Source organism: Talpa europaea (assembly GCF_964194135.1).
Source record: "Talpa europaea genome assembly, chromosome: 3".
Classification (NCBI taxonomy): Eukaryota; Metazoa; Chordata; class Mammalia; order Eulipotyphla; family Talpidae; genus Talpa; species Talpa europaea.
In genome coordinates this window covers 56,874,193-56,901,423 of record NC_140069.1, presented here as the reverse complement: position 1 = coordinate 56,901,423, position 27,231 = coordinate 56,874,193, and the positions used below count along the sequence as shown (strand labels likewise).

Below are 27,231 nucleotides of genomic sequence, written 5' to 3'. Positions count from 1 at the left end.
TGATTTGCAGATATTTTCTCTCAGTTTTTTCTTAAGTCTTCTTAAGTGTTTATTATAAATGAAGCCAAATTTACCTGTGTTTTCTTTTATTGTTTGTTTGTTTGTTTGTTTTTTTAGGTGTATTTTCTACCTTAAAGTCACAGCAGATTTATCCCCATATTTTCTTCTAAGAATTTTGTAGTTTCCGCTCTTACATTTAGTTTTGTGATCCCTTTTGAGTGAATTTTTGTGTATGGAGTGAGGTAGAGATACAACTCCTTCCTTTGAGTGTGGGCATTGAGTTGTCCTTTATCTCTCTCAGCCTCTCTTTAGGTTCTTTCCTTAGTCCTCTCTTACGATTACACCATTTACAAAACCAAACTTACCATCCCTGGTCCTCCACCCATTTCATGTTGCATACACAATGCTCTAACACCATTGGAGACTGAGGTTTTTCCTGGCTTCCTCTTCCTCATTCATGCCTCTATCCACCCAAATGCTAACCTCACTAATTTCATCTTTTAAAGAGTATCTTTCGAGATGTCACTTTTTTTCCATTTCTGCTATGGCATTTTCAGTTTTTGTTATTGCCTTCCTTAAACTATGCTAGTTTGTTCTTTGTCCTTCCCACACTGTCCAAGACATCAGTATAATACAACAGGTAACTCAGGATACAGTCCCTCCACCTTGACACTAACCCACTGGAATTCATTGCTAACTCAGTATAGTGTTTGGACTCTGGTAGCACCACGAAAGGCCCTGTTTGGCATGCCTACTGCCTGCCTTGTCAACTCCTCCCATTGGCTGCTCCTCCCATTGTGTGAGCTTCTAATAGTCGGATCTAGGCATTATCTTCTGGAGGGGCTGTTCTGCTCTCTTCCCAGCCTGCATGCACCCTCACCCCCACCTAAATTTGGTCAGGACCCTTTTCTGTTATCAGTTGTGCCTATGCATATCTTTGTTCCCTCTCACTACTCTGCGGTATCATCTTTTGTCTCCTGGTCTGTTTTAGCCCCAGGACAGTGAGCTTTTCTGAGTCAGTCTTTCATCCTAGCCCCACCAACTATAGCATCTGGCACTTAGTGAAGGAATGATGCCTGTTCAAGTGAATAAACAAATGAAAGCTGCTTTGCATTTTGCATCTGAGAAAAAAAGCATCTGAAAATATAATGCTCATTTTTTGCAAATAGGCCAGTTTTGTTGCATCTGGAAATAGGACAGACATTTCCTTGGATGATCCAAACTTCTGGCAAAAGTGGGCTAAGAAAGCTGAATTGGATATTGATGCCTTAAATGGCAGGGTGAGTAAGAGATTTCATTCAAATTCTATCTGATCCAACCCAAGGGTGACTCAAAAGTTTCAAGTTATCTGTGTCCTTTTTAGAACAACTTGGTTATTGACACCCCAAGAGTGAGGAAGCAGACCAGGCTCTACAGTGCAGTGAAAGAAGATGAATTGATGGAATTTTCAGACTTGGAAAGTGATTCAGAAGAGAAGCCTTGCACAAAGCCCCGGCGGCCCCAGGACAGATCCCAGGGCTATGCAAGGAGTGAGTGCTTTAGAGTTGAGAAGAATCTGCTTGTCTATGGGTAAGTGAGAAAGTTTTATCAAAAAAAAAATAGTTGGAATTCCACTTGGTATAATAAAACGATATTTTTGTTTGGATTTTTGTGATTCCCCAGGGTACAATCAAATAAATGTGTCTGTGGCAACTCTGATGGCACCTGGGGTCATTTGGTTAATCAAAGTTGTTCATATCCTCACAGATCTGGAGGGGCCACGTGGAGTTAGGGCAAGTGTTTGTTTTTTAAGGAACTATGCCTCATTCAGACTTATATTTTGATTATCAACTCAGAATGAAGTCTCAAAATTGTAGTTTCCAATTATACCTTCACATAAAATTTACATTTTTTACTTCTTTTGTTATAGTAAATTTGTTACTAATAAATTTGTTACTTGTAAATCTCTTCTTTCCAACTCATCTGAAACAAAAAGATAGTCAGTTCAACTCTGTGAATGTTTCATATTTCTCCTGCTGGAATACAACTTCCTGAAAGGCAGAATCCACATCCCTGGCTCTCCATGGTGCCCCACACAGTGCTTTGAATGTCATGGTGCTCAGTAAATATGTAAATCTGTAAATAAGAAATCTCTGACAGGCTATGGGACTGTAGGCAAATTCCATTCAAATAAAAACTGCCATAAAAGCGTTATTTCTATAGATTTGATGATGTTTTGCCTTTGATTGTTTCTTCCAGTGTATCATCATTAGTTTCAGAATAAATGCAAACATTCTGTTAACATGGCAGGCAGGACTGTCATCTGGCCCATGTTGTCTTGTCCTTTCTGTGGGCAGTCCAAGCTTCTGTTAGACTAGAATGCCTCATTTCCTTCAGTGTGTTGGTTCCATTGCCTAGAGCACCAGCACCCCCAGCACACACACAGTCTTGATCTGGCCCACAGTTCTGTCTTTGGCATCCAGTAGAGGCATCACCTTCACACCTGCCCCAGTCTGACCTGCACTTTTTACCATACTCATCATGTTGTTTTATGACTTTGAATAGTTGACCTCTCCTCTAGATCCCCAATTAGCAACTCCTTGAGGACTAAGGCTCTTTCTCAGGGAAGTGTACAGTGCCAGCTTACACACATGGTGCTGACTCAGTGATTGTATTTCTGGAGTAAATGAAGTCAAGCTGATGCCCATTTTAAGTCTTAGCAACTGTGTCACCTCTGTTAATTACCTCTGTTCCTTCTTACATGGCAGAGAGACTCTCCCCACCAAATCCCTTTGCTGCTTACATCTACTTCCATGGTTCAACCTGAAGATCAAAGTTGGGAGTTTTGTTGGTTACTTTAGAAATGAATTATATTGATAACTCCTGAAGCTAAGAGGCATGATTATATAGTCTTCCAGTTAAACCCTTCCCTCCTCCCATAGGCATCAGTCTACTTTGAGTTTATAGTATATGCTGGGCACTGTGCTAGGATTCTCAGGGACCAAGATCACAGCTCAGAGCAGGACAGTCACTGTACTGTCTCAAGTCAGGCATGTGGGCACAGCAGTGGCAGTAAAATGTGACAGAGCTGTGCAGGGAAGAACTGCATACATGGAACATCAAAGTGTGTTTAAGACTCAGCTCAGGTATAATCTCCCCACTTGTGGGGATAGGAGGAATAAAAGAAGGAATTGCACAGTTCTTGTGTGTAGTCTGTGACTTGGTGGATGTCACAAATTTGCTGGGTAAGAGGGGGTCTTGGGAGTTAAGTAGGGAGGAGAGGAAAGTTCCTGCAGAGAGAACAGTGTCCAAAGCGCTAGAGGCTAGGGCTAGCCTTGAAATTTAAGGGACTAAGAGAAGTTCATAGAACTCAGAACGAACAGGTCAGGTACAAGAGGCAGGGCAGGCTGGGACCAATGCACGGTACTGCCATTGCCACCATGCACAGCTGTTGGCTGTTGAAGAGGGCTGTGGAGGGCCTCGTGCCTATCTTGATACTGCCCTGCTGCCTCTTTCAGCTGTAACCTGAGGAAGACACAGCTTTGACATCAGCTTTCCTGCTGTATGCCCTCACTCCCCGCACCCAGATGGAATAGCACAACACTGTGTTTCACCCAGGTTATAACCCTGCGTAGGTGGTTTAGTTTCAACGGTATGCCATTTGATTCTGTCCAGTCCTTTCTTCCACCTGTTTTGCATGAGGGGCCTGAGAGTTGGCTGAATATTTTGTTATGAATGCCCTTGTACTTGGGAGTTTCCTATTACAAAAGGAAACGCAGCGCTTTTCAGTCCTTCAGTGATGACTGTGGCACCCCATTTAAATGGACCAATGCAGGTATTCTCAGCCTTTTGCAGCCTTATCTGGTGGTAGTCACATGCACCTCCATTCACTTTTCATCTCGATTGGTCAACATCAAAACATATGAACCCTGGCAGTGCGAAACAAAGCATAAAATTTCCAGGTCCTGACTTGTATTCATGTCCTAAAAGTTGCTGCCTCTACCTGCATCTATCAGGAAAAGCAGATCCAGCCCTTTTATTTCAGTGGTAGCTTGACTACTACCCTGAAGTGCAGCAACCTTGTGACCTCCCATGAAGGAGTGTTTTCACTCTTGCACGCTGATCATTGCTTTTGCCTGATATACAATATCGCTAGTTTTGACCCAGGATTTCCTAACACTTGTATCTGGCTGTGAGGGTAAAACCCCAGATCTAAACTCAAAGGCACCATCTGCATTTTGAGTATTTGCTTTACAGCTGGGGACGGTGGACAGACATCCTTTCCCATGGACGCTACAAACGTCAGCTCACTGAGCAAGATGTAGAAACCATCTGCAGAACCATTCTTGTGTACTGCCTCAACCATTACAAGGGGGACGAGAACATCAAGAGCTTCATCTGGGATCTGATAACACCCACGGCTGACGGCCAGACTCGAGCCTTGGTCAATCATTCCGGTAAGTCTGCTTTGTGCTTTGTGTGCTACAGGGTTGCAGTGAGGTGCCAGGGCACTGTGCACATATTGCAGGTGAAGACCCTAGACCCTGTGGTTCCTGCCTCCTGCATCAAAATATCTCACGCTGACACTAAACTGAGTGCTAGAAAGCTTCTGTTGTCACAATTCTAGGTTTATCAGCCCCAGTGCCAAGGGGAAGGAAGGGAAAGAAGGTGAAAGCCCAGAGCGCACACCCAATGGTACAGGATGCCGACTGGCTAGCCAGCTGCAACCCAGATGCCCTGTTCCAGGAGGACAGCTACAAGAAGCATCTGAAGCACCACTGCAACAAGTACGTTCTGAAAATGGGGTGTGGACAGGCTGTTTCTGTTTTTGTTCTTAAATATGCTTGTGTTACTCGGATTGTTAAACCATAGTTACTGTCTTTGCTCAGTCTTACTGTTTTTTCCTGAAGTATGATGCCAGTCACATGACAGCATACCTTTGGATGACCAAGTTTGTTTTTGTGATAAAAGATATGTAATAGAATTTTACCATTTGCATTTGTAAGTGTACAGTTCATTGACATTAGTTACATTCACAATGCCGTGTACCCATTATCACTATCTATACCCAGATCTTTTCATGGACCCACTGCACCTATTAAAAAATAACTCCTCTTGCCCCTGTCCCCACCCCCAACCTCTGGCATTCACCATTCCACTTTCTTTTTTTAATTTTTTTATAATTTTTTATTTTTTTATACAAGCACTTCGGTACAGTCAGAAGCACGGGGGGGTGAGAGAATTCACCAGAGCCAGAGGGGAGAGCAGAACAGGCAGACTGATGAAATGCACTGCTGAGGGGAGCAGCGGGCAGCAGGAGAGGTCTGCGCACCATGTGGGACCCTCGCCCGGTGGCCGGGGATCGAACTGGTGCTGCAGAGGCTGCAGGCAGCTTCTCAACCCAGCGCTCAACCACTGTGCCACCAGGGAGGCCCCTCCACTTTCTGTCTTTATGAATTTGTCTGTTCTAAGTACCTCATACAATATTTGTATTTCTGTGTGTGGCTTATTTCACTTAGCATAGTGTTTTCAGAGTTCATCCATGTTGTAGTTTGTACCGGAATTTCAATCCTTTTCATGACTGAATAATACTCCATTGTATATATACACTACATTTTGTTTGTCGATTCATCTGTCCCTGACACTTGGGTTGATGGACTTCTTTTAGTTACTGTGAATAATGTAGCTATGAATGTTATGGGTGGCTAAGTATTAACCAATATGTGTAAAAGAACTATGATTAACTTTATATAACCTTTAAAAATAACTACTTGCAGTGGAGAACCAGGGAGCTTATGTGTTTGGTTTTTTTGCTTAATAATGTCTTCCTTGCTGGGTCACTTTTCTCCCCCTCTGAGCTTAGAATCTTAGTCTTTACCTTATTTCCGGAATTTGATTATATATCACTGAGGAATATTGAATCTAAATTTACTTCATGACTTGCAGCTCTGTTAACTCTCTATTAAATATCTGTATATGCTGTTTCTCTCCTTGCTATGAGTTGCATTTTTCAGAATCAGGCATATAGTCACCATTGCCACAGAATAGCTCTCCCTCTTCTAGCTCAGTGTAACCTCAAGCAAGTCCCTCAGCCTCTTCAAGACTCCTGTTCCTTATCAGTTAAATAGAGCTCTGCAACTGGAATTGAGGGATAAGGCAGGATATCAGTAAACACATGTGTACCTTTGTTTCAAAAAGTGTCAACTAATGTCTGGACCCATAATACTGGTTGTCTGCCAGGCACTTCATAGGGACTGTTGGTTAGAGTCGACTAAGTTATGTAGTGCTGTTATCCCCACTTACCTGACAAGGAAACTGAGACTCAAGTTGAGAAACATACTTAATGTCCCTCAGCTCATTAAGGAGCAGAGACAGGCTGAAAGTCCAGCCCACCTGAGGCTGCGCCTACTCTCCATCACCCTGTCTACCTCAGATGCCTGCTTCCTCCTGAGGGCTGTTCAAGCCTCATGTGAATAGCACATGGAGAGTAGTAATACCTGGTATTCCCAGAATGCATGGACTAATAGTTCTTTTAACTTTTTAAATCTCAATGGTGGTTTCAGGTCCTACCTGAGCTCTCTAGCCTTATAATTTTTCCTTTCCAAGTCTTCAAAATCATTACCTTAAGCCATTTTGGTGCCTTGTTAGTTTGTTGTTACTGCTGTAAGCATACTAATTCTCCCTAAAATCTTGCCTGGGTTAGAGGTATTAGAAAATATATGGTTCCTTGTGGCTTCTGTGAACTTTGGGTCAGTAGCCTTCTGATAGTTCTGGTTTCCAGCAAACCATGAGTGAAGTGGGTCAGTGTGGCAATGATGGCTCTGCTCCCAAATCCTAGTAGTGTTTAGTAGTTTTCTATTCTTTTTTTTTCCCCTTAATTTTTAAATGTAGTATTCATTTCTTACACTGTTGTTCATTTGCGTGCAGTATATGACTTCTCCCCTCAGTTGTGGTCACTCTAATTCTCCCACTACCAAAGCACTGTATTCCCTTGAGATCTTCACGCCCTCCACCCTCCTTCACCCCTCCCAGATGTCTCCTATCTATGATCAGCTTTCAGGGTTTGTCTTTGACCCTTTGTTGGGTTTTTCTATGTTTCCATTCTTATGTCAGTAACAGACATCCATGATTATTGTGTGAGGAATAACTAATGTTCTTCACATCTTTCCCCCTGGTCTCAGAGAAGGACTGATAATTTCTCCATCTCTGGGACAAGCAAGTAGTCCAGTAGGTCTTCCTAGTTGATCATAATCTGAGACTTCTCAGGATCCAAAGTAAGGAATTGTTTATGACTGGTAAGATAGAAAGTAAGAACCAAATTAAGAGATCTCCAAGAAAATAGCTGGCCAGTTCTCTTCAAAAGTATGAAAATCATGAGAGACAGAGGCAGAGGAAATGTCTTCGGTTAAAAGAGATGAAGGGAACAGGACAGGTCAATGCCATGTATGGCATTTGGACTGACTGTTAGCCCAAGAAGCAGTCATAGTGGGGCAGCTGGTGGAATGTGAATGAGGTCCAGACCCTCATTAGCATTCACTGTTTGTCAGCTTACCGAATGCAAACTCCTCCTTAGTGTCAGAGGCCACAGCCCATTCACCTTGTTATCCCGCCCATACCTACCAAATATTCCACAGGGCACTGAGCTTGCCAGTTGCACTTGTTTGGACTTTTTTTTTCCCTCTAGAAAAAAAAGTGATATTCACCAGTAGTTCTTAAAAGTCCCCACATAACTAAAATTCCTCCCAAAGAAGAAAGGTTTGTACTAAAGAGGAGAAAAACCATCAGGATCGCTGCCACTAAACCTAGTTTTGCTGTGAATAAGAGAAAATTCAGCCCCCAGGTGGAGGACATTTCTCTTGGGGCTTCCCTTTCTGAGCCTCCACTGCAAGCTCTTCTCTAACCAAAGAGCCAAGGTCCCAGCCATGGAGTCCACACTGCTATTTTTGTTCGCTTGGTTCAATGCAGCTTGGCCAGTTTTTTAATCTTACCAAAAGTAAGTAAGTAGAGAGAGAGAGAGAGAGAGAGAGAGAGAGAGATGTACAAAATAAAAATAAGTTATCCAAAATGATTGGAGTATATTCTGCGATTCACAGCCTGACACTTTGCCCAATCTAGAATCCGCATTGACCAGGAGCAGTTGTCTGGTGGAGAGGAAGGCGTGTTGTGTTGTGGGTACTTGTTCATGTATCTTTAGAGCAGTTTGCTTTGGTGAAGGTGCCCCTACTTCTCATTTTGGTGTTATGGAGGATAATTATCATCACCTGAAAAGACAGTGTAAAATGGTAGAGACAAAGGCCTAGTAACTTTTTTAGGAATTCCTAACAGTGGAATAATTCCTAAGTTAGTGGTCCATGCTTAAGATGATCTTGGATCTGTCACTTGTCTTCTGTCACCCTGTTTTCACATTTGCAAAATGGGAATTGTAACTTGCCCCACTTCATCATAGGATTCTTGTGAAGATCAAATGTGCTAGTATGTGTAAATGTGAAGCCTTAGTTGTAAAATGTTCCGTAAGCGTATGATGGGATTATCTAGCTAGGGAAGTAGCACATGGTGTTATCATTTAATATGGAGGAGGTAGTCTTCAGATATTAGTCCTGACTACACACCAGTGGCCGTCCTGCAAAAAATGCAGGATAGATACAGTTCCTTGAGATTTACCAGGTGGGCTTTATTGAAAGAATTATGTTTTAAGCCATTGAGGAAATCCAAGTGAGATTGAAAATCTGGTTTCTAGAATTCTAAGGGTTTTTTTTTTTTTTTTAATGATTCCATGAAAAGGACTAAGAATGTCAATGAATTGGGCACATTTTTAATCTCCTTTGTGATGTTTTACTCTTTTTTAAAAAAGGTACAACTTAGGCTCTCAGGTAATATTAACTAGAAAGAATAAGAAATGTTTACTATCCCTTCAGGGAAAAGACTGAGGACCCACCCACCCCATGCCCCACCCCCATCAACATCTTCCTTTCTCAGAATCAAAGTTGTATAATTTGAAAAACCTGACATTCCATATTGAGGGTTTATTGTAAGGTAGTAAAACCAGATTTTATATCTCGTTTATTCCTACAACTTCTGATGTGCTTCCAAAAATGGTATTAAGGCAGCAGCTGAGGAAATTTTATGAGATAATGAAGCAGAACAGTTACTGAAAGCCATCTGCTCAGTTGTTTACAAACTTGCTTCAATACTTCAGAGGCAATGGTAGGGTACGTGTCTAAACTTCACAAGCTGCACTAGGTAGAACTAAATGAAGTGAGCCTGGGCTGGGCTAAGATGGGTCCCTCTCTGTGCAGTGTGAGCGGTTGCCAGGCAGGCCTGTTGGAAGCCAGCAGAAAGCACCACACAGAGGTGATTATGTGCCACCATCTGTCACGCTTCAAGCCTACCATACAGCATGGCTAATCAGCCTTGGCAGGATGATGGATGAACAGCAGCAGCTGCCAAAAGCCACTGTTGGCAAACAGTCCTGAAGTTAAGAACTTTTTCCCCCCTCTGTCTTCCTCTCCAGGGTCCTGCTGCGTGTCCGCATGCTGTACTACCTAAGACAAGAAGTTATAGGAGACCAGGCAGATAAGATCTTAGAGGGTGCTGACTCAAGGTTAGTCCAAGTGCACACTTGTCCTATACCTCCTCACAATATTATCGGGAGTCGGAAAACATCACGGATTGTGTTTTAAAACCTTCATAAACCATGAATAGTGCGTGTCCTTTTTTTGAGTCTTGAACACATTGTTGGTCCTCTGAGCTTGGAGATGGGATGAGAATGGGGAAATGCCTGTGTGTGTGTGCATATGTTTGAATAAAGAAATATGCACTAAATTAATGGTGTTCTTAGATGACCTTTAAAATGGGACCCTTGGTGATAAAGTTGATTTCTGGTGACAGTAGAAAGCAACTGGTTTCTGCCCTTTCTTTGAGCTTTTTGCTCATTCCCGCCCACAATGCTCAGGTGCTTATTGTGGGAAGGGGCCATGTGAGCATGTATGTCATGTGTTGCTTGGAATTCTTGCCTTAAATATTACACAAATGGTTGTCTTTTTAGTGAAGCCGATGTGTGGATACCCGAACCTTTCCATGCTGAAGTCCCCACAGATTGGTGGGATAAGGCAGCAGATAAATCCCTCCTAATTGGAGTGTTCAAACATGGTAAGTGACGTTTCTGTTTGACCACATCTTGACTGTGTGGCTTTGTCTTTATTTAGAGCTCTTTGCATACTCTTTTCCAGAGTCATAATATTAATGAGGATAGTTCCAAAGGACTCTTGGCGTCTACCATTTTCCTGTACTAAAAATCTAATATGAACTGTAAATATCAGATGCTGTTTTTGAATGTTTGTTGAGTATTTGAGAAGAAAACATTTCTTTCTTGGCTGTAAATAAAACCAAAACCATATTTGTTTTAATAATAGCCAAGTTGTCCTATAGCTCTCCCTAAACTTTGCTTCCAGCACGGCTCCCCTTGCTAGCTCTGCCAACCCGTGTCAAAGTGGACGGTGGGCTTAACCTCTGCTATTAATCTGTACAAGTGCCTCCTGGGCTTTGTTCCAAGCAATATTTCACAAATGTCAGTGCTGAGAACTCGAGGCTCCCCTGAGTGGGATGCAGCCTTGTTAACTTTGAAAGGCTGGGGATGCAGAACTGGCATGATATATACAGTGAGCGATTCCTGATTATAATCCCAATTCTCTGGAGGTCGCGGAGGTATTCTCAGCAGCCCAGCCTGACTAAAGGGGAGAATGATGGCTTATAAAACCTTTCATGATTACAGTTTGGCTTGCGGCTCTACAGCAGTTAGGAGCGGTGTGTTGTAGTACACATCCTAATTGAATTGTGCTGTTCTGCCTGTGTACTGCAACCGCGTTTTGTGAGCTCAGCCTAAAAATCATTTTCCCGCAGTGCACTGTTGGGATCTGCCATTTTCCATCTAGTCAACTTGGGCAGTCAAAAAACAAATTGCAGTTTGAAAACCATAGAGAGAACAGTGTCATCTTACTGACATGCATCATCCTAAACCTAATAAGACAGGTTCACTGGCCTTACCTACACCGGGATTTTTTAGTCAGTGGTATCAGTTCCTGCAGGAAGGATTGAAGCTGTTCACAAGGAGGGTGGGGTGCACTCACAGTACCACTGCAGAGGTCATGAAGGAATATTACGAAGCCTTTTAAATGTCAAGCAAAATTAGATCATGGGAAAAATAGGATCAAAAATCTTCCCAGACATTTTGCAGTCATCCTGAATTCTGTTAGCATTTGTGGTCATTCTGATAACATCCCCGAAGTGTGTAACTTGCCCCCCAAAACTGCCATGAAATGAGAGTTCCACAGAATGTTCTTCTAAAACAAGGCTCATTTAAATTTAACACAGTGATAATCGGTTGGAAACGAACTTCACATTGTGGCAATGCTGTGATTTGCTCAGTGACAGGCTTTTCATTGTTTCTGTGTGTGTCCTCTGTGGGCTGGTGGGGACAACACAGGCTATGAGAAGTACAATTCCATGCGAGCTGACCCTGCACTGTGCTTCCTGGAACGAGTTGGCATGCCTGATGCCAAGGCCATAGCGGCTGAGCAGAGAGGAACAGACATGCTAGCAGATGGTGGTGACGGGTAAGAAGGACATTTTAAAATTTTAATAAACTTTATGTCAGTATCATATCTATTGGCAGGGTTCATTTCTTACACTGCAAACTGTACTACATTGCATCTGATTTGAACTTAAATGATGTTTACTGATATAATCTGTTTATCAAATTACTATTTAAACACAATGTTATCCAGATAATCTGTAGCTTACTTTTTTTCCAAATGATGAAAGATGTCACCCCCTACCCACACACACACATACACCTCCTCTTTTCCTTCCCCCTCCTCCAATGACTACACATTCTAAATGCTGATAGTGACTTTTGATGTTAAATCAAGAATCAAAAGTAGTATTAGGCAGTTTGTTACTCTTTCCCAAGCATCCTTCAGTTTCTTGCTTATCACTATGACTTAAATATTTAAAAAAAAAATTTCTCTAGGGGAGAATTTGATAGAGAAGATGAAGACCCAGAATATAAACCAACCAGGACACCATTCAAGGATGAAATAGATGTAAGAACTTGAATCTATTGTCTTTTACAACTCCATTGAAATATTTTATGCCCATATAAGACTTGTTTGACTTTATAGAAAATGATCTTTTCTTTAAAAGGTAAAGCAAAATTAATTCTCTTTCTTGCTTTGCTTTTCAAGGAATTTGCAAATTCTCCAGAAGAGAAGGAAGAATCCATAGAAATACGTGCCACAGGTAAAGACTCAATAAATACCCATGGAGCAGAGCAGATGTGCATTATGCAGGCACTTAACCACATATCAGGGCCTTCTGCTTCTTTGTGATGGTGGTACCTTCAAATGTTATTCCTTCTACACTGACTCATCTCATTTGTGGAGAATTTTAATTCTTATTTATTGTTGGTATTTTATTACTCTGAATTTCTTTGATAAAATAACTGTCTTTTGATTAAAATAATGTATATATTTATATCTTACAGCAGTTAGTGAAAACTTTTAAGTATCTTTAGAAATGCATCTCTTGAGAGGAGGGCATTTGCTAAGTATCTGGATGTTGCCAATGTAAATAGAATACGGACCTTTTGCCTAATCTAAGATCATTAGCTAACAATTACATGATTATTTTTTATGTTCAAGATTATTATTTTAAGTTCCTTATAGGTACACATTCTTATAATGAAGTTCATGGTTTAAAGTATGTTTCTTTATGTATAGTTGATAAATTGACTTGTTGCCCCCCAAAGAATTAATAGTTTCTAAGTTTCATACTAATATTATTCCTTATTTATATTTTTAATATGAGAGCGCTATGATGCTTTTTCCCACATTGTCATTTGAATGTTAATGAGTCATCTTGTTTTGATGGAAAATCCTGTGTATTGCAAGATTGCAGCTACACATTTTAAAAATATTTTTTTTCCACTTTCCAGGCAAGCACAGTGAGACTAATGCTGAGTTAGGCCAACTTTACTGGCCTAACACCTCAACCCTGACTACCCGCCTGCGCCGGCTCATTACTGCCTATCAGCGTAGCTATAAAAGGCAACAAATGAGGCAAGAGGCTCTAATGAAGACTGACCGGCGCAGACGAAGACCTCGGGAGGAAGTGAGAGCACTAGAAGCAGAAAGGGAAGCTATCATATCTGAGAAGCGGCAAAAGTGAGTTTCTTCAGGGTTTCGCTCAACTATTGGTACATTCCCCTTTTCTCTGTTCTTCAAGGCCCTGGAGACAGGAGGCATCAGCATAGTGTCTCCCCACCTCCGAAATAAGTATTGTGTGTTAAGTTTAGGGGAAAAGAGGAAATAATAATACACTTTAAGCCTTGTTGTGCAAGTACGATTCAAGCAAATGTCTTCTCTCTCAAAGGTGGACAAGGAGAGAAGAGGCTGATTTTTACCGTGTGGTGTCCACTTTTGGAGTTATTTTTGACCCCATGAAACAGCAGTTTGACTGGAACCAGTTTCGAGCCTTTGCCAGACTTGACAAAAAGTCTGATGAGAGTTTGGAGAAATACTTCAGTTGTTTTGTGGCCATGTGTAGGCGAGTGTGTCGAATGCCCACTAAGCCAGATGATGGTAGGTCTCTCAGTAACAAATGTTCTATACTGAAAGGCCAATAAATAAGCAAATAATCTAATGCACGCGTGCACTTTTCCCAAGTAAATATGACTGTCTCCCTGTTACAGAACCGCCTGACCTCTCTTCCATGATTGAACCTATCACAGAGGAGCGTGCCTCTAGAACTCTCTACCGCATTGAATTGCTCCGGAAGATACGCGAGCAGGTCCTTCACCACCCACAGCTGGGAGAGAGGCTGAAACTCTGCCAGCCGAGTTTGGATTTGCCGGAATGGTGGGAATGTGGGCGGCATGACCGAGACTTGTTGGTGGGTGCTGCTAAACATGGGGTCAGTCGGACAGATTATCATATCCTCAACGACCCTGAGTTATCCTTCCTGGATGCACATAAAAACTTTGCTCAGAACAGAGGGGCGGGCAATAGTTCTTCCTTGAACACACTGGCCATGGGGTTTGGCCAGACACCTGCAGTCATCTCATCCACTCACGTCCAGGACGAAAAGGCGGTGGGACAAACTGAAGGCAAAGTAGAGGAGCTGGAAAATGTAGCTGCCCCAGAGAAACCTGAGGTGAAAGAGGAGGAAGAAGAGGCTGATGGCGGTGGGGAGAAGGATAGCAAGCAGGAGTGTGAGGCCGTGGCCAGCTCTGTGAAAAACGGACTGAAAGTTGTGGAGGTCAGTGCAGATACTGGGCCCAAGTCTATTTCAGAAAAAGGTTCTGAAGAGGATGAAGAAGAAAAACTGGAGGATGATGATAAGTCGGAAGAATCTTCCCAGCCTGAAGGTAATGCCTTCCCATCTGGGCCTCTCCCTGATGCCACCACTGCCGTGTGATGTGGTGTGTTATATGATAAGTGCTTTGCACTTGTTACACCATGAGGGAATAATTGCAGGTTATGCTTATTTATTTTTCTCTAATATAGTATGGAAATATGGTATTTCAGACAACTTGAACTCTCAGAAGAGTTTTTATAGACACTTAACTGTTGCAATATATGAAGAATCCCAGGTGATTTTAATTTGGAAAGTTAAAAGTAAGGAAGAAGAGTCACTCACTGAGTAAATATTAATAATTATTTTAAAAGAGATGATGTTTAATTTATTTTTAATTCAGAGGTAAAGGGTAGGAGTGGAATCTAAAAATAACCCATTTTTCTTTCCAAGTCATAGTTGGGTCACTGCACTTGGCACAAAGTGAAATAAGGCAACATATTGTATTATTCTGCTGGAGCTGGAACTTTGAACTTTAGCCAACACATTAGCCCTTTTTCCTGAGCAGAGGGGATATAGAGCCTTTTGGGTCAGAGACTTGGTTGTCGTTCAGCCTCCTCTGAGCTTAACCGACACAATGCTAGGTGACCCATGATGGAGCCTCTAGGCCTCTGCTTCTTCATCTATAAAATGGAATAACACCACCTACGTGAAAGGGCCTTTGCAAGCCTTAAACATTAACATTTGTAAAATTCCTAATACCCCCTTAACTGTTTAGTAGTTACTCAATAAAATGGAGCTGATTGGTATTCACATTTTTATTCATGCCCTTTGTGAACTTTTTCAGTGATATTCTGGTTGTGAGTAATGCAAATTAACTCATTTCTCAGCAGGAGCTATTTCTAGAGGGAAGAATTTTGATGAAGAGAGTAATGCTTCCATGAGCACTGCTAGGGATGAAACCCGAGATGGATTCTACATGGAGGATGGCGATCCTTCAGTAGCTCAGCTTCTTCATGAAAGAACATTTGCCTTCTCGATATGGCCTAAGGTTGGTGGGTCTTTTTTGGTATTTTATGTTGAATGTTGATCCAAAAAGAGTGGGTGGAGAAAATCCTTCTAGCTTGATTTTACAAAGAATTTTAAGCTAAACTTTGATAGAGTGTATGAAAACCATAGATTTTTCTCATTTTTAAAAGACAATCTAGAAAAGTCCAAAGGAATTTTTTTTTTCCTGTCACTTTCTAGTAGCATAGGAAGCACAACCTGAAGGAAAGATAATAGGAAATGGAACTGTTTTTATGGGTCTTTGATTTCTTGAGGCATTTTAGGTTAATAATCATGTTGTCCAGTATAATTTATGGATTATTATTTCAACAGACCCATTGTTTGGCAAAATAAGATGTGTGGACTTTTTAAAAAGTTTGTGATAAAATGATAAAATACACATAAAATTACCATATTAAGCACTTTTGAGCATTTAGTTCACTGGTGTTCAGTATAGTCACGTTGTTGTGAAACAGATCTCTAGAACTCTTTCATCATGCATGTCTGAAACTCTGTTCCCATTAAGCAACCCCTCTTTTTTCTCCAACCCGCCCCCCCCCCCAGCTCCTGGCAGCTACCACTTGAATTTCTGTTTCTATGAATTCAACTACTTTAGATTCCACATATGGCTGGAAACATACAATATTTGTCCATTTTTGACTAGCTTATTTCACTTAGTATATAATATCCTCAAGGCTCATCCAGTGGTTTAAAGGTTAAATAATATTCTGTTGTGCACATATACCATATTTTCTTTATTCATCCATCAGTGGGACATGTGAGTTCTTTTCATAACTTGGCTTATTTTAGTGCCACTGTGAACCTAAGTGAACAAGTATCTCTCTGAGATCTGCTTTCAATTCCAGAAGTGGGTTGCTGGATCATATGGTAGTTCTATTTTTAAGTTTTTGAGCAACCTCCATATTGTTTTCCACAACAATGGAACCATTTTATAACCTTAAAAACAGTGCATGAGGAAAAATGTATAGACTTTTAATGCTGTATTTTGAATTTCTTTAAATCAGAAATAGAACTTTCAGATTTAAAACATCTTTATATGGAAACATAGTGTTCTTAACACACGAGAGGGTACACAGTTGACCCATTTGCTCCAGTGCATAATGAGATCATTTTAGATGTAGTTATTCTCACCAAATGCAAAATGGAAATAACTTTTTTTGGCTAACTAGGATAATTTCATAATACAGCTCTTTGTAATTTGGATCTGTTCTTCAGGGTGGGGAAATTATCATCCTGATCACCTTAACAGGACTGTCTGGTTTAAAACAAACAACATGAAAGTGGCTTCAGTCAATTCATCCCCAGCCTGGTCTCCCTGTGTATGAAACAGTGTGAAATACTTTTAGTCAAAAGTGTACTATCAAAGATATTTTTTCTTTCTATGTCCCCTTAAATTCCCCCATTATGCTAATCTCCTTTATTGAGTATAGAAGGAAGTTTCCCAGATCAGTCAAAAGGTCTATAGTAGCAGGCACTTTTAATCTATGGAAACTGGTTCTAAGAGCTGTAATTAGAAATTTTTAATGTGCACGCTTCAATGAAATTTGAAGTGATAATAGGTGGGGAATGCAAATTGACATTCATTAGGTGTTCCTAGGTTGGTGCCCATTTTGTAATACTGAACTTTATTAATAGTGACGCTAATGATGTTCTACTTCTTGGGACGGACTGATCCCGCCTGTGGATCCAAAGCACCAGAGCATTGAAAAGCTACATACAGGGTTCCACTGTGACCTGCTGACTTTCACCAACACTTTTTCAGTGTGAATAAAAGTTACATTTAAAATGTGGGAACATTTTAGAGGTGGTGGTTTTAAGTAATGTTTTCTCATTTATGTGGTTCAGTGTTCACAACTGAGAAATATTCAGTTTTCTGAATTGGTCTCCTTAGGACCTTACAACCAAACCAACACAATTTGGATGGGTTTTGTTTATTTTTGTTTTGTTTTACTTTTTGCCCACTGATTGCCTTTTAAGCCTTTTTATGCTCCTTAGCATCTTCATGGACATATTTATCCAGGAATTTTCACTAGGTCTTTGTTACAATTTTGTGTGACTTTTCTTCTCCCTCCAGGATCGAGTAATGATAAACCGATTAGACAACATCTGTGAAGCGGTGTTGAAAGGCAAATGGCCAGTAAATAGGCGCCAGATGTTTGATTTCCAGGGCCTCATCCCTGGTTACACACCCTCCACTGTGGACAGTCCCCTGCAGAAAAGGAGCTTTGCGGAGCTCTCCATGGTTGGCCAGGCAAGCATTAGTGGGAGTGAGGACCTCACAACTTCTCCTCAGTTGTCAAAGGTAAGTTAGTGCTGCTTCCTCTGCACTGTAAAGGTAAGCTCTCTAAACCCTAACTCACTGTGGAAGCTTGTGTGTCACTAGCTCCCCTTAAAATAGAATGACTGCTGCTCCCTCAGCTCAGCTCAGCTCAGCAGTCATGGGTGTTTCATTCCTTACAATCCTTGTTCTTTATTTCTGAGAGCCAGCCCCGGATAGCAGGAACAGTGTTGGCTCATTATTTGGTTGGAATTTTTCAATAGGAGGACGCCCTCAACCTCTCTGTCCCTCGCCAGCGGAGGAGGAGGAGGAGAAAAATTGAAATAGAGGCCGAAAGAGCTGCCAAGCGGCGAAACCTCATGGAGATGGTTGCCCAACTGCGGGAGTCTCAGGTGGTGTCAGAAAATGGACAAGAGAAAGTTGTAGATTTATCAAAGGCCTCAAGAGAGGCAACAAGCTCTACCTCAAATTTTTCATCTCTTACTTCAAAGTTTATCTTGCCTAATGTCTCCACACCAGTATCTGATGCCTTTAAGACTCAAATGGAACTGCTCCAGGCAGGTCTGTCACGCACACCCACAAGGCATCTGCTTAATGGCTCCCTAGTGGATGGAGAGCCTCCCATGAAGAGGAGGCGGGGAAGGAGGAAAAACGTGGAGGGCCTTGATCTGCTTTTCATGAGCCACAAACGAACGTCATTGAGCGCAGTAAGTTCCAGAGCTCTCTTCCATTGTGTGTGCCCTCATCAGCAGGCAGGGACCCTGCACCACTGACAGTGCTGGTCTCTGTTCCTCTCAGTGATGTGGTATTAAAGCTGGTTTCTTCCACTTAAGAAATGGCATTACAGTGAACAGTCATGGTTCTGAGCTGGAAAATTGTGTTGAGCCTTGATACAGACTACTCGACCTAAACCAAATGTAGCTTGAGGATTTATTCTTCCCAAGATCCTGATATATTGATTACTCTCAGAAGACTAGTCCTAAACAAAACCATGGTCTCTGAGCTATAATTGTTATCTCTGAGTTCTTGAGGTGGAAGAAGCTTCTGCTCTTAAAAATATCAATATGTTTCAGGCCGGTGTTTTTTAGATTAGTATAAGTATTTCATTTCAGATTTAAGATTTGTGTTTGTATACAAATCTAGTGGTTGCACATTCTCCTACCTCTATAGCTAAATATTTTAAAATAAATTTAGCTGAATAAAGATCTTTGCCACTTTAGGTTTGAATGAAATGTGTGTAATAATGGATTTGATTTTTTTCAACTGAAAGAAAATGAGTGCAGTATAATCAAAATAATTCTTTTCCCTAATCTGCTTCAACCACCACTAAAAAATGTGCCATCTAATTAATAGAAGGGTTTTACCCCAAATAACCCAATTCACGTGGTCCCTTTTTAAAGGGCTGATTAGTGTTAAATAATCCTCTCCCTATGGATTTGAAACCCAAATCAACATCGTAGCACTGAGCTACTTACCTGTGTACCACGAGGAGCTGGCACTCCAGGAAGCTGCGCTGGGCACAGGCTGAGCCACGGTGGGTCCTTCCCCTACGTGGTGGGAGACAGTTTGGAAAACACTGAAATTTAAAACTGAACAGAGACAATTGTTTGTTTTCTTGTTTTCCTTATTCCATCCCTATTTTTATTTGCCCATATTTTTTCTGCCTAGACCTAGAGAAAGCTTAATAACTTAAAAGGGGAGGAAGAGGCATTGTTGAGTTAAAGTCTAGAAATTACAAAATATCTTTGAAATTTGCCTACTGGTGGGGTCTGACGAAAACAGAGCCAGAAGTGATTAAATGTTAATTTTCAAAATTCATTACCCGTGCAGCAGTCATAATAATGGTTGTTTTTGTTGATTATCTGATTATTTTGAGAATTTTTTTTTTTAAGATTTCTTTATGCATACAAGAACAGGGGTACAGGCCAGAAGTACAGGGGGTGAAAGGATTCACCAGAGACAGAGTGGAAAGCAGAACAGGTGGACTGATTGAAATACACTGCTGAGGAGAGCAGCAGGCAAGACAGGAGAGGTCTGCTGTACCATGTGTGTTCTCCCTGGCCAGCTGGGGATCGAACTCACAGAAGTAGTTGTGGATGGGTTCATGGTGCTAACGCTTAACCCCTTGCGCCACCAGAGAGGCCCCCATATGTTTTGAAAATCTTTTAAAAATATACCTCATAAGATAATTAGCTGTTACTGGTTGTTCCATAAATGAAATGCCCTTCCTTGGTGTGTGGTCCCCGATTTGTGTTTTTAATGATTAGCCTTCCACCTTAATAGATTTTATTCACTGACAGTCCTTTCTCTGTGAATGTCAACAAATTGGGACATTTCTATCTTCCTCATACCTATCCTCATCTTGTGTTTCATATTTGAGCGGTGGTACATACTTGTCTATAGACCAAGCACCAGGATTTAGTAGCCATTGTGGCCCAGGTGCTATTTTCCTACTTCAGGTATACCTTCTATATAAAACTTAAGGTTGACATTATTCATTTCACAGCGTTTAAGCAACCACTAAGAATTTGTTGATATTTCCCCCTTTCTAAAGTGACATTTATCAACCCAGTTCAAGATTGAGAAAATGTCCAATAGATGTTGAGGGTGTGGTGCTAAATTTATGGGCTTTTTTATTGCTGTCAAGTATTGAGGTTTGAGGATTCTTCATTCAATGTTGTGGTGTTACCGGTATGTACCTAAAAACAAGGAAAACACTATAAAGAAACTGAGCAGTGAAGAGGCATAAAGTTGGCAATGTTGCTTGTATTGAACAAGGTAAATCCTAAAATTTTGTATGTTGGCACTCCAACTGGAGACAACTTTGTGCTGCCTTAAAAAAATAAAGAGTGAGGATGTGCATTCAGCAACACTGTGGAAGCTGCTTCTGCCCCCTGCACCTGGCACTAAGATGTAAAGAATAAAAGCCTGACAAGTGCTTGCACCCAGAAAACTCAGTGTTTTGGATGAGGGGACATCCGAGTACTGTATCATAGTTGTGAGGAATGCCCAGGGTACTTGTGAGCCCAAGAGAAGAATGGGAAGAGAGGAAAGAGGAGATGAGGAGGAACAGATGAGGAAGTTTCTCTAGAGATAGTCATTCTTTGATCAAGTTTTTAAGATTATATAGAAGTTGGTCATTTGAAAAAAGGGAGCAGAATAAGTTTGTGTAAAGAGACTGAGGCCAGAGGGAGCTTTGGTAAACTTAAAGTTAGTGCCTGGGAATTGATGAAGAGGTGATGTTCAGCAGAGATGAGCTTGGAGGTAAGATAGGATGGATGCAAATCATGTAGGGTCTTGGTTGCCATGCTAAAGAACTTAGATTTTATCATAAAAGTTACAGGGGTTCAATTACCAAAATTGTTTTAATAGACAAGTGATGTGATGTAATTTTTGAACAGTGCATTTTCAAAAACTGACTCTAGCAGTGTGAAAGTTGGATTGAAGAAGAGACCCTAGAATGAAGGCAACCTCTTAGAAATGTTGCAGTAGTGGGGAATGAGGAAGACAGAAAATATGTCTAGAAGTAGAAGTAACAGAGTTTGCGTGCCAATGACCGGACAGTGGTAGCATCTAGACTTAAGCTAGAGTTGCTCTTCTCAGTGTTGCCACAGATACCTGACACAAAATACTTCACTACCAACCAAATTGTGCTGTGCCCGAAGTGTTCACAGGTACCATACAAACTGGCATTTGGAACCCGCCTTAAAACAAAAAATCCTTTAATGATCTTATCCAGGGACCCCTTGGGGAGCTCAAGAAGCTACTTTTCACGCCTATCAAGCTCAGACACTAATGCCTATATTGTCTGCCTAGTTATTTGCTTAAGATCTTAACAGGTGTGTGGATAGACTGAATTTTCTGCCTGGTAATGAATTCTGCAGTGCCAAGAATGATTAAAGTTCCATCTTCTAATAGCTGTTCCAATGCGAACATTGTTTCAATATGGACATAGCCTTTTCACCTTTTTGATCAAAGATCCATAAACCCAGGATTGCATTTTTGGGGATGGGATGTTGACAGAATCTCTGTCTTTGTGTGAGAATTCAGAACATTGTCAACTTTCTACAGGAGGATGCTGAGGTGACCAAAGCTTTTGAAGAAGATATAGAGACCACACCAACAAGAAACATTCCTTCTCCTGGGCAGCTGGACCCAGATACACGGATCCCTGTTATAAATCTTGAAGATGGGACTAGGCTGGTGGGGGAAGATGCTCCTAAAAATAAGGATCTAGTTGAATGGCTGAAGCTGCATCCTACTTACACTGTTGATATGCCAAGTTATGTACCAGTAAGTATTGCAGTATTTGGGAGGTGGCTTGCTAGGACAGTCTGTCTCCTTCCCTCACACAGCACAGAAATTGCTGGGTGCCGCTGTCTTTTTGCTTGAAGGTCTCATCTCAGCTATTGTCATTGTTTTCCAGCTTTTGTCATTGTTTATTCTGTATAAACAGAGAAACTAGCTTCATGTCTGTCCTTCATGAAAGACAGCCTTGTAGTTATTTGATGATGCCTATGAACACATTTCTTTACTTTTTCTTTCTCCCATCTGTCACTCCTTGCATGGCATGGTTTTATTCTTTTGTAACACCTGTGAATGTACTTGAACTGGCCTTCAGGTCAGGTCTGACCAGTGCATAATACAGTGAAGCTGTTACTTAGGAAGATTTGATCACCTAATGCAGCCTAAGGCTTTATTAGCTCCTCTTTTAAAACTTAAGCCTTATGTTAAATACTGGGCATTATCTCCAGGTGATATCGCATATAAACCATTTAGCTCAGACTGTAGTTCTTTTACTTCCTGTGCCTATGTGATTTTGTAAAACTTAAATGTAGGGTTTTATATTTTATTTTGTTGAGTTCAGCCGAAGTTGTGTTCCTGCCACTCAGAATGCCCCCTCCTGCACAGGGCCTTTTATCCCTTGTGTGGATTCTCCTGGTGTATGGTCTTACGTCCTCAGACATGATGGTCATCTTCTTGTATTCATTCAAGTCACTGACTAGAAATTAGCAAAGGTACTAGAAAAAGTTCTCTTGAAAATACCATTGGCTAAACATTAAGCACTTTTAATGATAGCCAAAGCAATAGCACATCCTTAGTTTGTGCATTGGTTTAGTTCCTTAGTGTACAGAAAATGAGTTTTTTCCTTTCCAAGAAAATTATGATTTCTAATTAAAATCTCAGAACTTTCATAGCTAATGGAAATATTCTCTTTTCATTTATACAGGAAAGGGTCAGTTCTAAATACAATTTTGCTTAATATTTATTTTTGTTTTTTGCAGAAGAATGCAGATGTGCTGTTTTCCTCATTTCAGAAACCGAAACAGAAACGACATAGATGTCGAAACCCTAATAAATTGGATATAAACACTTTGACAGGCGAGGAAAGGGTACCTGTTGTCAATAAACGAAATGGGAAGAAGGTAAAAGTTGGGAATTTCTTATCCCAGAAAGTGTTTTATCCTGACATCTTTTATAAGGAAAAAGAATCATGTTTCTCTCAGAACACAGTGCATGGTTGCGGGGGGCGGGGTGTTTATATATTGTTGGGAGAGGGAGAGTAGATGGGGAAGAAGAGGGAAGAATTTGTGTTATTTTAAGTCATTTCTCAAATGCATCTCCCCAGATGGGTGGAGCTATGGCGCCTCCAATGAAGGATCTGCCCAGGTGGCTGGAAGAAAATCCTGAATTTGCAGTTGCTCCAGACTGGACTGACATAGTTAAGCAGTCTGTAAGTACAAAGTCTGCATTTCTGTCAAAAATGGTATCTATACAATACTGTTTATTTTCTGTTTGCCATTAATTTTTCAGTTCTAACTTAGTTTTACAAGAACTGACGTAATACAGCAATTATATGTCATTAATACATCATCATTTCTTGTATCAATACATTATTAATTCCAAGTGGATTAATTTATAAGCTCTTATTAAAGAGGATTGTATAGAAATGCCTAGTCATAGTCTTGGAGGTCAATTTACTACAGGGAGGAATGCCCCAGATAAACCTAGCAAATAGCCCATCTGTGAAATGGAATTTATGGTCGTTGAGATCATAAAGTTATTAACTTTAATTTCTGATTTTCAAATAAAAAATACAGCTCTGCCTAAAATAATGTTTAAACTATTATTTTCTTTGTAACATTAATTTGTTAACATTTCTATTCTTTTTGTTTGTTTAAAGTATACAACAAACCCACTTTTTCTTCTTTTGCTGTGCAGTTCTATCAATCCTAACGTGTGTATAGTTTCATGAATTGGCACCAGAGTTGGAAAACAAGCAATTCCATCACTCCTCCCTCAGGCCCCAAAATTGCTTTTATTCTCTCTATTCGGCCCCTAGCCCCTGGGAACCGCTGATCTGTTCTTCAGCCATAGATTTTATCTTTTTGAAGATGTCACATAAACAGAAGCATAAAGTATGTATCCTTTCTGAGACTACTTCTCTCACATGTTGTTCAGCTTTGTCCAAGTGGTTGAATGTATCAAAAGTTGTTCCTTCTCAATGCCTAGCAGTTTCCATGGCATGGATGTCCTCATGGAAGACATCTGGGCTGTTCTCAGCTTTTGGCAGTTATGAGTAGAACTGCTGTAAACATTCATGTATAGGTTTTGGTGTGAACATAAGTTTTCTTCCTCTAGGTACTGAAATTGATTTTTACTAATAAAATTTTCCATGTTATTTGAACTACTTTCTCGTGTTATTTCTGGAGTTAGAGGTGCTGATAACTTGTCATTTATCTCCCTGATAGTTCCCTTTACCCATTTTTCTGCAGTTCAGCATAATTCAGTGAGCTAATGTAATTAATGCTAAATAAAATACATAGAATTTTTGTTTTCACAAGTTTTTTCATTGAGCTTTCACTTTTAGGATAGGCCATTGCTTATGTGTTCCCTTTCAAATTGTCAGTTTTCAGTTCATCGTAAAGGCCCACGTTGAGATTGTTTTCTTCGGCAACTTTTATAGCCCTGTCTGCCTCTCCATTTCCTTCAGGGTTTTGTTCCTGAGTCAATGTTTGACCGTCTCCTCACTGGACCCGTGGTGAGGGGAGAAGGAGCAAGCAGAAGAGGAAGAAGGCCTAAAAGTGAAATTGCCAGGGCGGCTGCAGCTGCAGCCGCTGTGGCCTCCACATCAGGAATCAACCCTCTGCTGGTGAACAGCCTGTTTGCGGGGATGGACCTGACGAGCCTTCAGAATCTCCAGAACCTGCAGTCTCTCCAGCTGGCAGGTCTCATGGGCTTCCCTCCAGGACTGGCCACCGCTGCCACAGCCGGAGGCGACACTAAGAACCCCGCTGCCGTGCTGCCCCTGGTGCTGCCGGGCATGGCGGGCCTGCCCAGCATGTTTGGACTGGGCGGGCTGTTGAACAACCCTCTATCCGCTGCTACTGGAAACACCACTACTGCTTCTAGTCAAGGAGACCTGGAAGACGGCACTTCAAAAGTAGAAGAGAAGGGAAATGAGAACGAAGAAGAGAATAAAGACTCTGAGAAAAGCACAGATGCTGTTTCGGCTCCTGACTCTGCGAACGGATCTGTTGGTGCTGCTACTGCCCCGGCCGGATTGCCCTCCAACCCGCTTGCCTTCAACCCTTTCCTCCTGTCCACAATGGCTCCAGGCCTCTTCTACCCGTCCATGTTTCTACCTCCGGGTCTGGGAGGATTGACACTGCCTGGGTTCCCAGCGTTAGCAGGACTTCAGAATGCCGTAGGCTCCAGTGAAGAAAAGGCTCCTGACAAGGCCGAGGGTGGCACCTTTCAGGAAGAAGAGACCCTAGAGGGCAGTGATGCCGAGGAGAACCTGGATAAGACTGCAGAGTCCTCCATCTTAGAAGACGAAATAGCACAGGGTGAAGAGCTAGACTCACTTGACGGGGGGGAGGAAATAGAAAACAATGAAAATGATGAATAACCAATACCAGTTCCAGTTAAAGTGTTTAAAACTTTTTGACAAGTGGTAGTCCTACTGTTTACACTCACAGTTAATGTTCATACCTAGTTTTATAAGCTGTTCTGTAACATAGTGTAGCAAAAAAAAAAAAAAAAAAGTCCAAGTCATGTTATACAGGTGTGTCAAAAGGTATCTTGGTCATTAAGTATTGTGCAGTGCATTATTTATTATCCCTAGGAGAGATGAAATTTGAGAGGTGATCATGTCTTTTTAAGGAAACTTACATAATGCTCTGCTTTTTTTCTTTTTCTTTTGGTACCATTGGTATTATAATAAAGAGCAATTTGTAACTGAGTGGCACTAATGGAAGGAAGTGCTGCTCGAAGGAAGTATGAAGTTATATATTTAATTTTTTAATTTTAATTTTTTTGCTGTGAAGGTCAAGATGAAATTTACCATACATATCATACTTGCTCATTTGTTTCCCTTTTTGACTGTATGGGGGTCCCACATTTGCGCATCCACACACATCCATACACTCTGACAATCTCCACGTTAGTGTGAACGTCTCTGTCCCGAGGCGCAGCAATAATAAGGCAGCTGTTGAATGTGAAGGGTCCCTTTGGAAATTAACCTACTGGGAGGGTTCTTGCCAGACAGAACTACAGTTACATTGTCTCGTGGTCTTGTAATGCACTGGTATAAACAAAATAAATAGATGAATAAATAAAGAATGAGAGAAGAGAGAATCAGGTACCTTTTTTAAATTAAAGGACTTTGTTACTTTAGCCACAAAGCTAAAACAGCATTACCTCAGCTCTAAACTAGCCTTGAAGTTTACAGACATGACTTTGTAAATGTATTGTTTTTCTTTGTTGTGATGTCCTTTTATTTTTTTCTTTGAAAACTGCTATCATGTAAGATAAAATGTAAATTGCTGCCAACTGTAGTAATGATGCTTTTAATAAAAGTGACCCATGATATGCAGAGATGTAATTATAGAATGTAGTATGTAGGGAACTGGTGTTCACTCTATTTTTTGTATTCGCAATAGATGCAAATACAGCATTCTGGCCTTTGTACAGTTTCTTGATATATCCTCTTATGCTAGATTAGCTGTTACTAATACCCTAGACTGATTGTCTTCAGACTAGATGGGAAGAAAAACCTTAAATTACCTTCACATAATTCCACTCCAGATATCTCAACAGAACCACACACAAAAATCTCCTATTACTCCCTCAAAAGGGCATCTGAGACCGAGAATACTTAGAAATGTGTGCAGCGTCTGATAATGTGGTACACTGAAGAACAAAAGGGCAAAAGAAAAATGAGGCTTTAATAGGCACAATATCTAGGTCATTTATCCTTGGTTAATGGGTAGGAAAACACAATGCCGTAGTGTCAGCAAGGGACACAAAGGCGCTCCGGTGTCCTGCCGACCAATGCTTAATGCCAGGATCCGTGGGTGGAAAACCCATGTGGAATTAAAAGGGACCCACTTAAGGAAGCGAGCGTGCGTGCGTACACACTCAAACACGCATGCAGTGCCTTGAGAACCCCTGATTTGTATATCCTTTTATGACCTTTGATATTTGATATAAAACGTAATTTGACATCTACTGTTGTCACCTTTTTGTCACCTGACCAAGCACACAGCTTTCTT

The 27,231-nt window shown here is 41.1% G+C and overlaps 1 protein-coding gene across 3 annotated transcripts in view; it reads left to right on the top strand.

The window, feature by feature from the left end:
* CHD7 (chromodomain helicase DNA binding protein 7) overlaps positions 1-25,586 on the top strand; it is a gene marked incomplete at both ends in the record, with an annotated part of 120,227 nt that extends 94,641 nt beyond the window's left edge. The window contains 19 exons of one of the 3 annotated variants that reach the window (XM_084230029.1): positions 1,170-1,280; positions 1,364-1,569; positions 4,237-4,436; positions 4,607-4,766; positions 9,491-9,580; positions 10,025-10,128; positions 11,462-11,591; positions 12,008-12,080; positions 12,222-12,276; positions 12,971-13,199; positions 13,408-13,616; positions 13,727-14,401; positions 15,222-15,379; positions 17,471-17,698; positions 17,938-18,381; positions 21,746-21,967; positions 22,960-23,100; positions 23,304-23,408; positions 24,669-25,586. In XM_084230029.1, coding sequence (XP_084086155.1) covers positions 1,170-1,280; positions 1,364-1,569; positions 4,237-4,436; positions 4,607-4,766; positions 9,491-9,580; positions 10,025-10,128; positions 11,462-11,591; positions 12,008-12,080; positions 12,222-12,276; positions 12,971-13,199; positions 13,408-13,616; positions 13,727-14,401; positions 15,222-15,379; positions 17,471-17,698; positions 17,938-18,381; positions 21,746-21,967; positions 22,960-23,100; positions 23,304-23,408; positions 24,669-25,586 — 4,458 coding nt within the window. Of the gene's footprint in view, positions 1-1,169; positions 1,281-1,363; positions 1,570-4,236; positions 4,437-4,606; positions 4,767-9,490; positions 9,581-10,024; positions 10,129-11,461; positions 11,592-12,007; positions 12,081-12,221; positions 12,277-12,970; positions 13,200-13,407; positions 13,617-13,726; positions 14,402-15,218; positions 15,380-17,470; positions 17,699-17,937; positions 18,382-21,745; positions 21,968-22,959; positions 23,101-23,303; positions 23,409-24,668 lie in introns of all 3 variants that reach the window. The other 2 variants (XM_084230028.1, XM_084230030.1) reach the window with 2 other exon arrangements.
* Between the last annotated feature and the right edge of the window lie 1,645 nt (positions 25,587-27,231).